This window comes from Callorhinus ursinus, unplaced genomic scaffold (assembly GCF_003265705.2).
Source record: "Callorhinus ursinus isolate GAN/ISIS: 27379988/994484 unplaced genomic scaffold, GSC_fseal_2.0 scaffold39, whole genome shotgun sequence".
In the NCBI taxonomy this organism is placed as follows: domain Eukaryota; kingdom Metazoa; phylum Chordata; class Mammalia; order Carnivora; family Otariidae; genus Callorhinus; species Callorhinus ursinus.
In genome coordinates this window covers 7,063,040-7,074,872 of record NW_027397101.1, presented here as the reverse complement: position 1 = coordinate 7,074,872, position 11,833 = coordinate 7,063,040, and the positions used below count along the sequence as shown (strand labels likewise).

At 39.3% G+C, this 11,833-nt stretch overlaps 1 protein-coding gene across 1 annotated transcript in view; it reads left to right on the top strand.

Moving 5' to 3' along the window:
- Window positions 1-3,368: 3,368 nt before the first annotated feature.
- The window catches only part of ZNF782 (zinc finger protein 782), a 64,672-nt gene continuing 56,207 nt past the window's right edge, over window positions 3,369-11,833 (top strand). The window contains exons 1-3 of the mRNA XM_073880741.1: window positions 3,369-3,473; window positions 5,648-5,703; window positions 10,071-10,197. Of these exons, the coding sequence (XP_073736842.1) occupies window positions 3,461-3,473; window positions 5,648-5,703; window positions 10,071-10,197 (196 nt within the window). The 5' untranslated portion in view covers window positions 3,369-3,460. The remainder of the gene's footprint in view (window positions 3,474-5,647; window positions 5,704-10,070; window positions 10,198-11,833) is intronic.

The window sequence follows — 11,833 nt, the reverse complement described above, 5'->3', positions numbered from 1 at the left end:
GCTAACCCATCCCCCCACCCCCTCCCCTCTAGAACCCTCAGTTTGTTTTTCAGAGTCCATCGTCTCTCATGGTTCATCTCCCCCTCCGATTTACTCCCCTTCATTCTTCCCCTCCTATCTTCTTCTTCTTCTTTTTTTTCTTAACATATATTGTATTATTTGTTTCAGAGGTACAGATCTGTGATTGAACAGTCTTGCACAATTCACAGCGCTCACCATAGCACATACCCTCCCCAATGTCTATGATCCAGCCACCCCATCCCGCCCACCCCCCACCACTCAAGCAACCCTCAGTTTGTTTCCTGAGATTAAGAATTCCTCATATCAGTGAGGTCATATGATACATGTCTTTCTCTGATTGACTTATTTCACTCAGCATAACACCCTCCAGTTCCAACCACGTCATTGCAAATGGCAAGATCTCATTCCTTTTGATGGCTGCATAATATCCCATTGTGTATATATACCACATCTTCTTTATCCATTCATCTGTCAATGGACATCTTGGCTCTTTCCACAGTTTGGCTATTGTGGACATTGCTGCTATAAACATTGGGGTGCACGTACCTCTTCGGATCCCTACCTTTGTATCTTTGTAGTAAATACCCAGTAGGTATTGCACTTCATTTTATTTTGCTTTGCAGATATTGTGGTGGTTTTTTTCTTTACAAATTGAAGGCTTTAATTTGTCATAAATCAGTTTACAAATTGAAGGTTTCAAGTTGTAAAAAGTGCAAAAGCACAATCAAGCAAGTCTATTGACACCGTTTTTCTGACATCACCTGCTCATTTCATGTTTCTGGGTCACCTTTTGGTAATTTTCACAATATTTCAAAGTTTATTATTATATTTGTTATGGTGATCTGTGATCAGTGATTATGAGTTGCTAAAAGCTCAGAGGACAAATCTTTTATCAATAAAGTATTTTTAACTAAGACATGACATTGTTTTTAACACATGATGCTATTGCACACTTAGTAAACAACAATATAGTATAACTATTATATGCATTGGGAAACCAAAAAATTTCATTTGATTCATTTTAGTGCAATATTCACTTTATTGTGGTAGTCTGGAACCCATCCTACTATATATTTGAGATATGTTTGTGTTTCTCTAATGGGATCCTGACAAATATTTTTTTAAAATTCTCTGAGTCATTCTCATGTGCACTCATCTTTTTTAGTGACCTGAAGGGATCTGCAGTGGTGGCTCTTTGATCGTGAAGTCCATCAAAATGAAGTAGATGGATACCCTCCTGCAATACTTCTTAAGATGTATATCTATATATGAAATTCTGGGTCTCATGGGCAGAAAATTAACACGTCATTATAACAGGGCTTCAGATCCTCTTTCCAGTCCTTGGTATATCCTACTTTAAAGACAGGAGGCTTTGACTGAAGGGCAGACTGGGTCCCTTTGACAAAATCCCTCACACTTAGTCATCAGTATATACAATTAATCATTCCCCAAAAGTCTCCAAGGAAGCCAGTCGAATCTCCTTCAACTCGAATCTTCAGTGTATAGTGTCATCATGGGAAGTTATGGATGCTGCAATTGCAGTCTCACTTAGGGATGGTTCTGAAATGTGTGGAAAAGAAATCCTCCCAGTGGGCAGAGTTTTGAGGAGTTTTATTTAATTGTTCACTTTGTGAAGAAGAGACATGTCTTGAGTTTTGTGTTGATTCATGTCCAATAGTTCAATGAGTTGTTGAATAGTAGGGGGATAGACAAGAATAAGACTGGAAATTTGATGACAAAAAAGGTCTGGAGGAGATATATGTGGATGGAATTCTAAGAACAGGTATTAAATGAGGTTTATAAATGCTTAACTGAGGATAGGACATTAGAGGGAAGAGTACAAGTGAGGTTTGGGTATTTATTCCTTTGGCTCTTTGTGCGGAGCCATGTAATTAATGGCCATTATGTTTCTCTTCCTAAGGCCACTGCTCTCATAAGGGTAGCTTTTTCTGCCAGGTTCTGGTAACATTACCTATATTCACTGTGAGCCTGGTGGTGATAATGCCTCCTTATCATCATGAGTTATAAGATGATTTACCAACCTTACCCATGTTTTTAGAGCCCTATTTATTAGACTCTCTTCAGGGTCCTTTTGTTCCTTGACAATTGACACCTGCTTCTTGAGGGGATCCTAAGAGGTCCACAAAACGACTCTGATCATAAAGTCCATGGGGATAGGGAATTTGATCTTTTATCTGATATTTCTAACCCAGCATCTAGAATATCTCTTGCACAGCAGGTTTTCAATAAATGTTTCTTAAATGAACATATGTAATGACTACTTTTCCTCCATTAGTGATCTTTATGTTAAAGTCAATTATGATTGATTTAATATAGTTTGACCCATTTTGTGCTTTTATTTGTAATTCCTTAGAGAATGACAAAGAATTATAAATGTCAGCAAAAAACAAGCAAACTTGTTGGTATGCACATGGAAATCCAAGATAACTAACATAAAAATTTATTGAAAAAGATAATTCATCAAGAAACATCCAATATACATCCACACCTACAGCACCTGTCTTGACCCCCAGTAGAAGCTCCACACTGGGCTCCAAGGGCACCAGGTCGGAGCTCAGGGGTCGGTGGGTCCGGTGGCTGTAAAGGGACAGGGTGGAAATCTCAGGTTGAAAAATTATGATTATAATTTTATAGCTTTATCATTTCAATCCTAAATACCTCAGTCGTCATGCCTTTTTTTTTTACAAAATCATTTTTCCTGCATAACTTCAGTTTTTTTCACACTTCACCTAAGTAACCGTAATTTTAGTATTTTCAATATCCGATCCGTATTCAAGTTTTCCCATTGTCTCCAAATAACCTAAGAGGGGAAATGCTATTTCAATAGAGAGCCAATAGAGGAGCACCCTTTGCATTTTGCAGGAGAGTTCAAATTTCACCCTTAATCTCTTCCGGCCTGGAGAGAACCTGGGCGGGAGAGTTCTAAGAACAGCAGCCTCTAGGGCACCTGGGTGGCTCAGTCGGTTAAGGTGCTGCCTTTGGCTCAGGTCATTATCCCGAGGTCCTGGGATTGAGTTCCTCATGGGGCTCCTTGCTCAGCAGAGAGCCTGCTTCTCCGCTGCCTGCCATTCCCCCTGCTGGTGCTTGCTCTCTGTCTCTCTGTCTCTGTCTCTGTCTCTCTCTGTGTCAAATAAATAAATAAAACATCTTAAAAACAAAAAACAAAACAAAACAAAAACCAGCAGCCTCTAGCTCTCTAAAACACGGAAATGCCAAAAGAGCGACATGAAAAGTGGTCGCGGAGGTCTACGGGAAATGTAGTCCTGATTTCTGAGCTTCGCCGCGTGGCACTCTGGGAAAGGAATTCGGGGCTCCTTTTGCGCAAGGGCAGCCGTAGCTCCGCCTCCTCATTCGTCTTTTCTGGACGGCAGGGAAGCTGTTTGAGAGCCCTCGGGTCTACTCTACTCGAAAGTAAAGGATGCGCACCTGGGGTGAGAGTGCAGGGAAGCTCTCTATGGGAGGGGCGCGCTTGTGTGTAAGGACGGGAGCAGGAAGTCTTTGGGATACCCTGGTAGGCGCCCCGGCCAGCCCTCGACCGACAGAAGGCCGGTGGGGGTGTGGGGGGAGGTAGGAGGAGAACCCCGGCTCTCTGGCGCCGGGCGCGCAGGTGGGGCTGAGCCTGGACTTGAGTAGGGGCTCGGTGCGGTCCTGGGTGTGTAGGGACAGTGTAGTTGGACACTTAGTGGCGGCGGGAGGCAAAGTGCGTTTAAAACGCTGATGGTGACCGTGAGCCTGAGCTCGGGAGCCAAAAAAGGCCCGGGTAAATTCCAGCAGAGGCGATAGAAGGAACCTGGGTAAGAGTCGGGTTTCTCATCTCAAAATTATATTAATATGACTGTTCCATGGGGTTGTTTTGAAACTTAGATCTAGGTCATCACTTGTAAAGTATTTAGGCAAGTGCCGGGCATTATGCCCTGCGTAAATGACAACTGCTCTTATAGTTAGAAGACACTGTTGTTTTCATTGGATGGTTTAACATAACCTTACAACATAACCCTTACAACCACTTAAAACAAATAAAAAACAAACAAAAATTGAAAAACAACCCAGGTTCAGGTTGGTGGAATGATGTGCCCAGGTCACAAGCTAGCAGTGAGGGAGTTTGGATTCAAGGGCAAGTGTGCTTTGCTTCCAGTCTCAGGCATTGTCTAAATATCACCCCTGCCTGAAACCAGCATTACAGCGTTCACAGCACTTAGCAAAGTGAGTGGCCTGTCCCCAAATCCCCAAGGATATAAGGGAAGGTCAATGTAGATGGAATCCGACCGTATATCAAATTTACTCTGGTATTTTTAGTGTGTCTTCAGGTCCCTTCTGTCAGACAGAGGTTCCTGGCCCCTTCTGTGTTGTCAGGCTGTCTTTTAAGTGTGATATTATAATAAATTGCAAGACTCTTGGTTTTGCCCCTAAAATGAATTTTTAGGTCCATGTCCCAATTGCCTTGAAACAAAGTAAACCCCTGTGAGGTAGGAAGCAGGGGACCTCTGTGAATAGGAGTCTTACCTGGAAGAGAGCACCCCTCTGACCTTAGACCTCTCTCCAGAGCTTTAGAGAAGAGACAGAAGGGCCCAGAAAGGAGCAGATCCTAGATTTGCGGGCAGAAGCAGTTCCTGATCCCCTTACCCAGAATAAGCTAGACTTAGTGATAAACCACACTGTGTGACGTGGGTTGGGGCCAGCCTTGAGAAGAGTGAAGTGAGCTGGGGTGGTCCAGGGGCAGGCTGCTCAGGAAAGGCCACTTCTTGGAGAGCTTGTGACAGCAAGGTTTGTGGTAGGGGATAACCAAGCAGAGGGAGGAAATTCTGTCCCCACTCCTCCTAAGTGGCCCCCACTCTATAGATGTTGCAGTGCTGTCCCACCTCTCCATCCCCACATGTGACACTAGTGACATTATCCTGACCTCACAGGATTCCAGAATGCTGAGAAGGGAAGTGTTTTCCAAGGTCATCTACTTCTCTTTCGAAAGCTTCAGTGAACCAGAAAGGTTCAATGACTTGTTTGGTAAAACCCAGTTTGTGAGAGAGTTAGGAGGAAAAGAGTGGAGCTTACTCTCTTCCAGGTAAGTCACCAAAAGCATCTTATCAAAGGGGCCTTTTGAAAAATACGCACCGCTAAAACAATTAAAAATTCCTGTCTTGAAGCATCCCATCTCTTTTACTAGGTTTCCCATGGATTTCTATACTGGGGGGGGAGTAAATAATATTACTGAGAAAAATATGTAAATGATGATTGCTGAGCATTTGTCTGCTAAGGTAATTTTACCAAAAGAATAGTGTCTCATCCTTTGGCGTACTCTAATTCAACTAATCTGTTGCTTTGTGTTAGTCACAAGGACACATGCATTATTGTTAAATCAGTCAAGAAAATTTTATGTTCGCTCTGTAAAAAACTGCAGATTTAAGCCCATGATCATTTCAGAGTCACACCAGACAGGTGGTGCTGCCTGTAAATGCTCCTTCTCATTCCTTTTCAAGGTCCAGAGGGTCCCATGCCTATGAGGAGGGTGGATGATCCAACACTGGGGTGCTGAGATTTGGGGAGGTGAGTGTAGGAGCTGTAAGATAGGCCGGATCTCGTGACCCCTGTCTTCTTTCTGTCCCCTCAGCTCAACCACAGTTCTCTACACTCTCCCAAGAGTCACGGAAAATGAATACTCCTCAGGTGAGCTCTTCATTTTTTCCCCACTTAGTATTGTAATGGATTTATGAGGTTTAGAAGGATCCATGGATTACATGGAAAAGAACTAGAAACATCAGTCTTGAGCAAAAATATACAGTTTGACTATCAGCTGTGATGTTTTCTTTCAGCTTTTGGTAGGTAACCTTTCTTAGAGTAGGGTTAGGTTCCCTCCATGTACCAGGTTGCTAAGATTTCATGTTAGTCATGAAGGTGCATTGAATTATTGATTGTCTCTTGTGTCCATACACAAGAGAATAAAACTAGAGCTTATTTCCTTTCATCCTTTCATCTGTGAATACTGTAAACAGTGTGACATATTTTCTAATATTAACTTGAATTCCTGTATACACCCTAGTTGCTAATAAGTGTGGTAAGTTGCTTCTTACAGATTTTCTTCAGGCCTTTTGCTAATACTATATTCAGGGTTTATATTTCTGTATCCAGAAGTTGGATTAGACTATACTTTCTTGTTTCTCTGTCCAAGTATGGTATCATGGTCATAGTTTTATGAAAGCAAATGGAGAACTTTTCTGCTCCTTTTCTAGCAATTTAGATGAGAAAATTGTATTACATGAGGATTTTTGTGAAATTTACATATAGAAGACTTTAGCGTGAAGAGTCTGGTTGTTAATTTATTAGTCATAAGCCTATATTGGATTTGTATTTTTTTCTTTTATTTTCAGATTTATTTATTTGACAGAGAGAGAGAGAAAGAAAGCATGGGGGGAGGGGCAAATGGAGAGGGAGAGAGAGAATCTCAAGCAGAGTACCTGCAGAGCACAGAGCTCGATGCAGAGCTTGATCCCATGACACTAAGATTATAACCTGAGCCAAAAATCAAGACTCGGATTCTTAATTGACTGAGCCACCCAGGCACCCCTATATTTTTCTTACTATAACTTTTGATATTACATTTTCATAGAAAATTGTTCATTTTATTTACATTTTTAAATGTATTTTCATGAATTTGTTAATAGCATTGTCTTAGGATTTCAAAGTCTTTATATGTTATAACAGTAATTCCTTTTTTGATCAGCTTTTAAGTTTTATTTTAGCATAAAGGCTGCTAATCCGAAAAGGACAAAATATGTTCTAGTTGGCCCAGTCTGAAACCTAGAATTTCAGGGTCTGAGGGTCTTAATATTCTGTGCAGGCAGTGGTCTCTATTGGGAATTGAGGGACATATACTTGTCATATTTGGGCTCTCTACCTTTACCTACCCACCTGGCAGCACCATTTGTTGACAAAAATATACTTTGTCTATTAATTGCATTGGCATCTCCGTGGGAAACCAATTAGTAATGCATGTAGCGTCTGTTTCTGGACTCTGTTCACTTCTGATGACTGGTGTTAATCCGTTTGCTAATACCAGACACTATCTTGATGAGTGTCTCTTTACAGTAACTTGAAATCAGGTAACGTGAGTCTTCCACCTTTGTTCTTTTTTTAGATTGTTTTGGATATTCTAGGTCCTTTGCTTCTTTATAGAAAGTTTTGAAAATCTTCCTGTCTCAAAAAAGCCTGCTGAGATTTTGATTTTGATTGCACTGAGTCCATAGAATCTATAATGTAGAGATCAACTTGGGAGGAATTAACATCTTGATCATATCGAGTCTTCCAATTAATGAATACAGTATCTCTCTCCATTCACTTAGGTTATATGGAGGGTTTCGAGGATTTGGGGTTTGACACAAAAGGATAGTTTTGACTACAGTTTTTAAGAATAACGCTGTCTACTGTCTGAAGATAGACCCTAGACTAGAAGCAGGAACAATATTGGAGTCTGTTTCTATAATCCTAGCAAGAAATTATGATCATAATTGTGTTGGTTGCTTTGAAGTGGTCAAACTCTGGATGTAATTTAAGGTAGAGCCAGCAATCTGAGAGTGTGTGTTTCTTTTCTACAACCTTGCAAATAGAGCATGCTGTCAAATTTTGAATTTTTACCAATGTGATTAATCTCAGTTTAGTTTTATAAGCTTTTCTCATGAGTGAGGTGTGGAACATCCTTTTTTGTTTGTAATTAATCTATATTTCTTTTTTTGTTGAACTGTTCATCCCTTACCTGTTTTCCTATTGATGTACTGATTTTAATTACTGTATCCACTATAACATTCTAGCCCTTTCTCTGTGATATACATTGCACAGTTTCCCTAAAGGTTTTTGTAATTTTGCCTGGCTTGTGATTTTTTTTTTTTTTTTTTGGTCATAAAGGCATTTGATTTTTTTTAAAGATTTTATTTATTTATTTGAGAGAGAGAGACAGCATGTGTAAGAGAGTGAGAGAGTGAGTGTGCACGAGCAGCAGGGAGGGGCAGAGGGAGAGGAAAAAGCAGGCTCCCCACTGAGCAGGGAGCCCAGTCAGGCTCGATCCCAAGATGCTGGAATCACGACCTGAGCCGAAGACAGACACTTAACTGACTGAGCCACCCAGGCACCCCAAAGCATTTGATTTTTATGTCAAATCTAGGAGTTTTTTCATTAATGTTCCTGGATTTTCAGTCATAATTGGGCATTTCCCACTCTAATGTAAAATAATTGTTCTGTGTAGTCTTCTGAAATTTGATTTTGTTTTTTACAGTTAGATTTTGAATACATTTTAATTTTTATCCTGCTCTGTGGTACAAGAACCAGTCTTTTCCCAGGTGGCCATCTAGTTACCCTGTGACATTTTTGTGTCCAGACTTTTCTCTCGCATTTGAATGATGTCACTTGTGTTCAAATAGGAAATTTACTGTGTTACTCATTCTTTCTATTACACACTTGGTTCTAGGTCCTGTTCAGTTTAAGGTTGGATGTCTTAGACTTTCATCACTTCCCTGCTCCTTCTGCCCACATCTATGTTTGTATTAAAGTGTGGCCAACATTCTCATGTTTTGCTTATCTAATACTATCTTACCCTCTGTCTTCCAGAATTTGTTCAAATTTTGGGGCCTTCTGCTGGGATGTTTCTCTGTATTCCTCTTTTGTCATATTTTATAGTAGGTTTCGTATTTTACCTGAGTGTGTTTTTAAAGGCAGGGAGGTAAATGTGTATGCTCAATCTATTCCCTTGAACTAGAGGAATCATGCTTTTAATTCTTCTTCCTCTTAATTTCCCCTACTCTAATCTTTCCAATTTTTCTTTCTACCATTTCAGAATTCTTTCTCAGTCTTCATGGCCTTTCTTTTTCTACCTGCCTGAAATTTTGCTATTCCCTTGAATTCTCTACTTGGTCCTTTTCTCTCCTGTTTCTCTGTCCTTTTTGAGCCATCCCTTTTTTTCTGATGACTTCAGTTAACCATCTTAATGACTGATATCTCCTAATTCCTTATTTTCATTTTAGACCTCTGTCTGTACCAAAGTCATGCAACCAACAAGGAAATAAATAATTCCATCTATATTTTCTACAGGTATTTTGAGTGCAGACGAAGAACATCCACCTCACAATGACCCAACCTCTGACTTGTACTTAATTCTTCTAATCTCTGCATATGGCATCCGTATTTACCCAGTTGCTCATGCAGCATCTCTGTATATAGGCACACAGGAAAATAATGAGCAGATTTTGTTTCCTATAAGGATTAATTTCCCATTGTTTATCTTTGCTTTAGTATAAGCCATTTCTTAAATTGGGTATTTTGTCTGGCTGCTTAAGATATTGTCCACCTTTTATACAGAGCAATGGTTCCTAACTAGAGATGATTTTGCTCCCCAGGAGACATTTGGCAATATTTGGAGGTATTTTTGATTGTCACAACTGGGATGTTGCTGGCATCTAATCAGTAGAAGACAGAGATATTGAGATATATATCCTAAAATACACAGGACAGTCTTTCACAAAAATAGCATTATCTGCTCCACAGTGTTAGTAGTGCCAAGTTGAAGAAATCCTGTTCTAAAGCATTGCTCCTGAAATATGAATCTGGTGGTGTGTAAATACTTCCCTAGTCTTACATGTATCTCTTCATTAGTTCTCTATTACCCCAGCAGAGATCTCCAGATTGATATGTGTATGCTGTACCAAGTGTTCAGCATAATCTGTTGGTGTATGGGAAATGTATACAGGAATCCTATTTATAATAACTTTACCTTAAAAAATAAGGCACTAAGTGTTCTCATTATATTGACAATATATGTGTATAAATTAAAAATAAATATAAATAAATCAGAGCATGAGAATTTTTTTTTTTAACTAATTGTGTGCCTATCCCCAAAGTATAAGACAGAGTTAGGGCCGTGATAGTCATCCTTTATAGCATTTTTTTTTTAAACTCTAACTGGTAAACATAGTAAGACTTAGTTTCCAAAAATTGTTTCCATGTCCCTGATTCTGGCCCTCAGATTGATCAGAATTGTGCTGTTGCAGGCATCAGTGTCATTCAAGGATGTGACTGTGGAGTTCACCCAGGAGGAGTGGCGGCAGATGGACTCTGCTCAGAGGACTCTGTACAGAGATGTGATGCTGGAGAACTATAGCCACCTTGTCTCAGTGGGTGAGCAGACCTTACCATATGACTGTCTTGACTGCATATTCTGGTTTTTCTGTTTTCTTTTTAAAATGTTAATCACTTTTGTTGAGGTGTGTTTAACAGAAAATAAAACTCAGGACTTTTCAGTATATAAGTCAGTGAGTTTTGAAAAATTATGTAGTAGATTTTCATCATCAAACTCGTAATTTGGAATGTTTCCGTCACCCCTAAAAGATTCTTGTACCCCTTTGTGGTGAGTCCCCTACCTCCATCCCTAACTCTCTATTTCACTGATATGCTTTCTAATGCAAGCACTTTGCCTTTTCTCAAATTTTGTATAAACAGAACCATAAAGTATATACTCTCTTTTGTCTGGCTTCTTTCACTTAGCATAAATGCTTTTGAGACTCATGGATGTGTGTGTCTCATCCTTTCAGTTGATAGATCCATGGGCTTTCTTCCAGTTTGGGGCTATTATGAATAAAACTGCTATGAACATTTATACAAGTCTTTGTATCAACATGTTTTCATTTCCCTTGTGTAAATATCTAGGAGTGGGTTTGCTGGGTCTTCTGGTAAGTTTATATGTAACTTGATAAGAAACTGCCAAATGTTTCTAAGTTGGCTCTACTGTTTTTCATGCCTGTGCGCAATGTCTGAGGGTTCTCATTGCTCTCTGGTTACCAACATTTGGTTTGATAAGTCTTATTATTTTTAACCATTCTAGTTAGGACCTAGTTATATCTTATGGTGTTTTAATTTGTATTTCCCTGATGATTAACAATTTGGAACCTCTTTTCATGGGCTTTTTTTTTTTTTTTTTACCAGTAATAACCTCCTTTAATGGAGTGATCACATTTTCAGCTCCATTTTTTTAGTTTAGTTTTTTCGGGTTTTCCATCTTCTCAGAAGTTCGGACCTTTGTCTAATATATATTTTGCAAGCTTTTTTCCTCTATCTTTGTCTTGCCCTTTTAAGAAGAAAATGTTTTCCAATTATTATTATTTTACGTATACTTTGAAAGAAACTTTTTAATGATGGTAATTGGCGCAGTTTTATTCTTCAAAAGTTTCCCCCAATGCTTATATCTTGCATAACTGTAATATATCAATGCCAGTAAATAGACATCGGTACAGTGTGTATGAATAGCTCTACACCACTTTATCTCATGTGGAGATCTCTCTAATCACCACAACAATTAACATATAGAACTGTCTTATCGCCCCAAAGATTTCTTTCATGCTACCTCTTTATAATCGTACCCATCCCCTCTCCCACTCTATCCCTAATCTCTACCAACCACTAATCCACTCTTTGTTTTACCTAGTATTCCACTGTGTGAATATAACATTTATTTAGCCATTCACCTGTTGAAAGACATTTTGGTTGTTTCTAATTAGGGGCTATTATAAATAAAGCTGCTATGAACATTCATGTCAAAGTTTTTGTATGAACGTAAATTATTATTCTCTGGGATAAATGCCTAGGAGTATGATTGGGGTTGTATGGTAAGTATACGTTTCACTCTTTAAGAAACTGCCAAACTGTTTTTCCGAATGGCTACACCATTTTCCATTTGCACCAGCAGTGTATGAGAAATCCACTTACTCCCTATTTTTCCTAGTATTTGTAATACTGGTTGTAATGGGTATATAGTGGT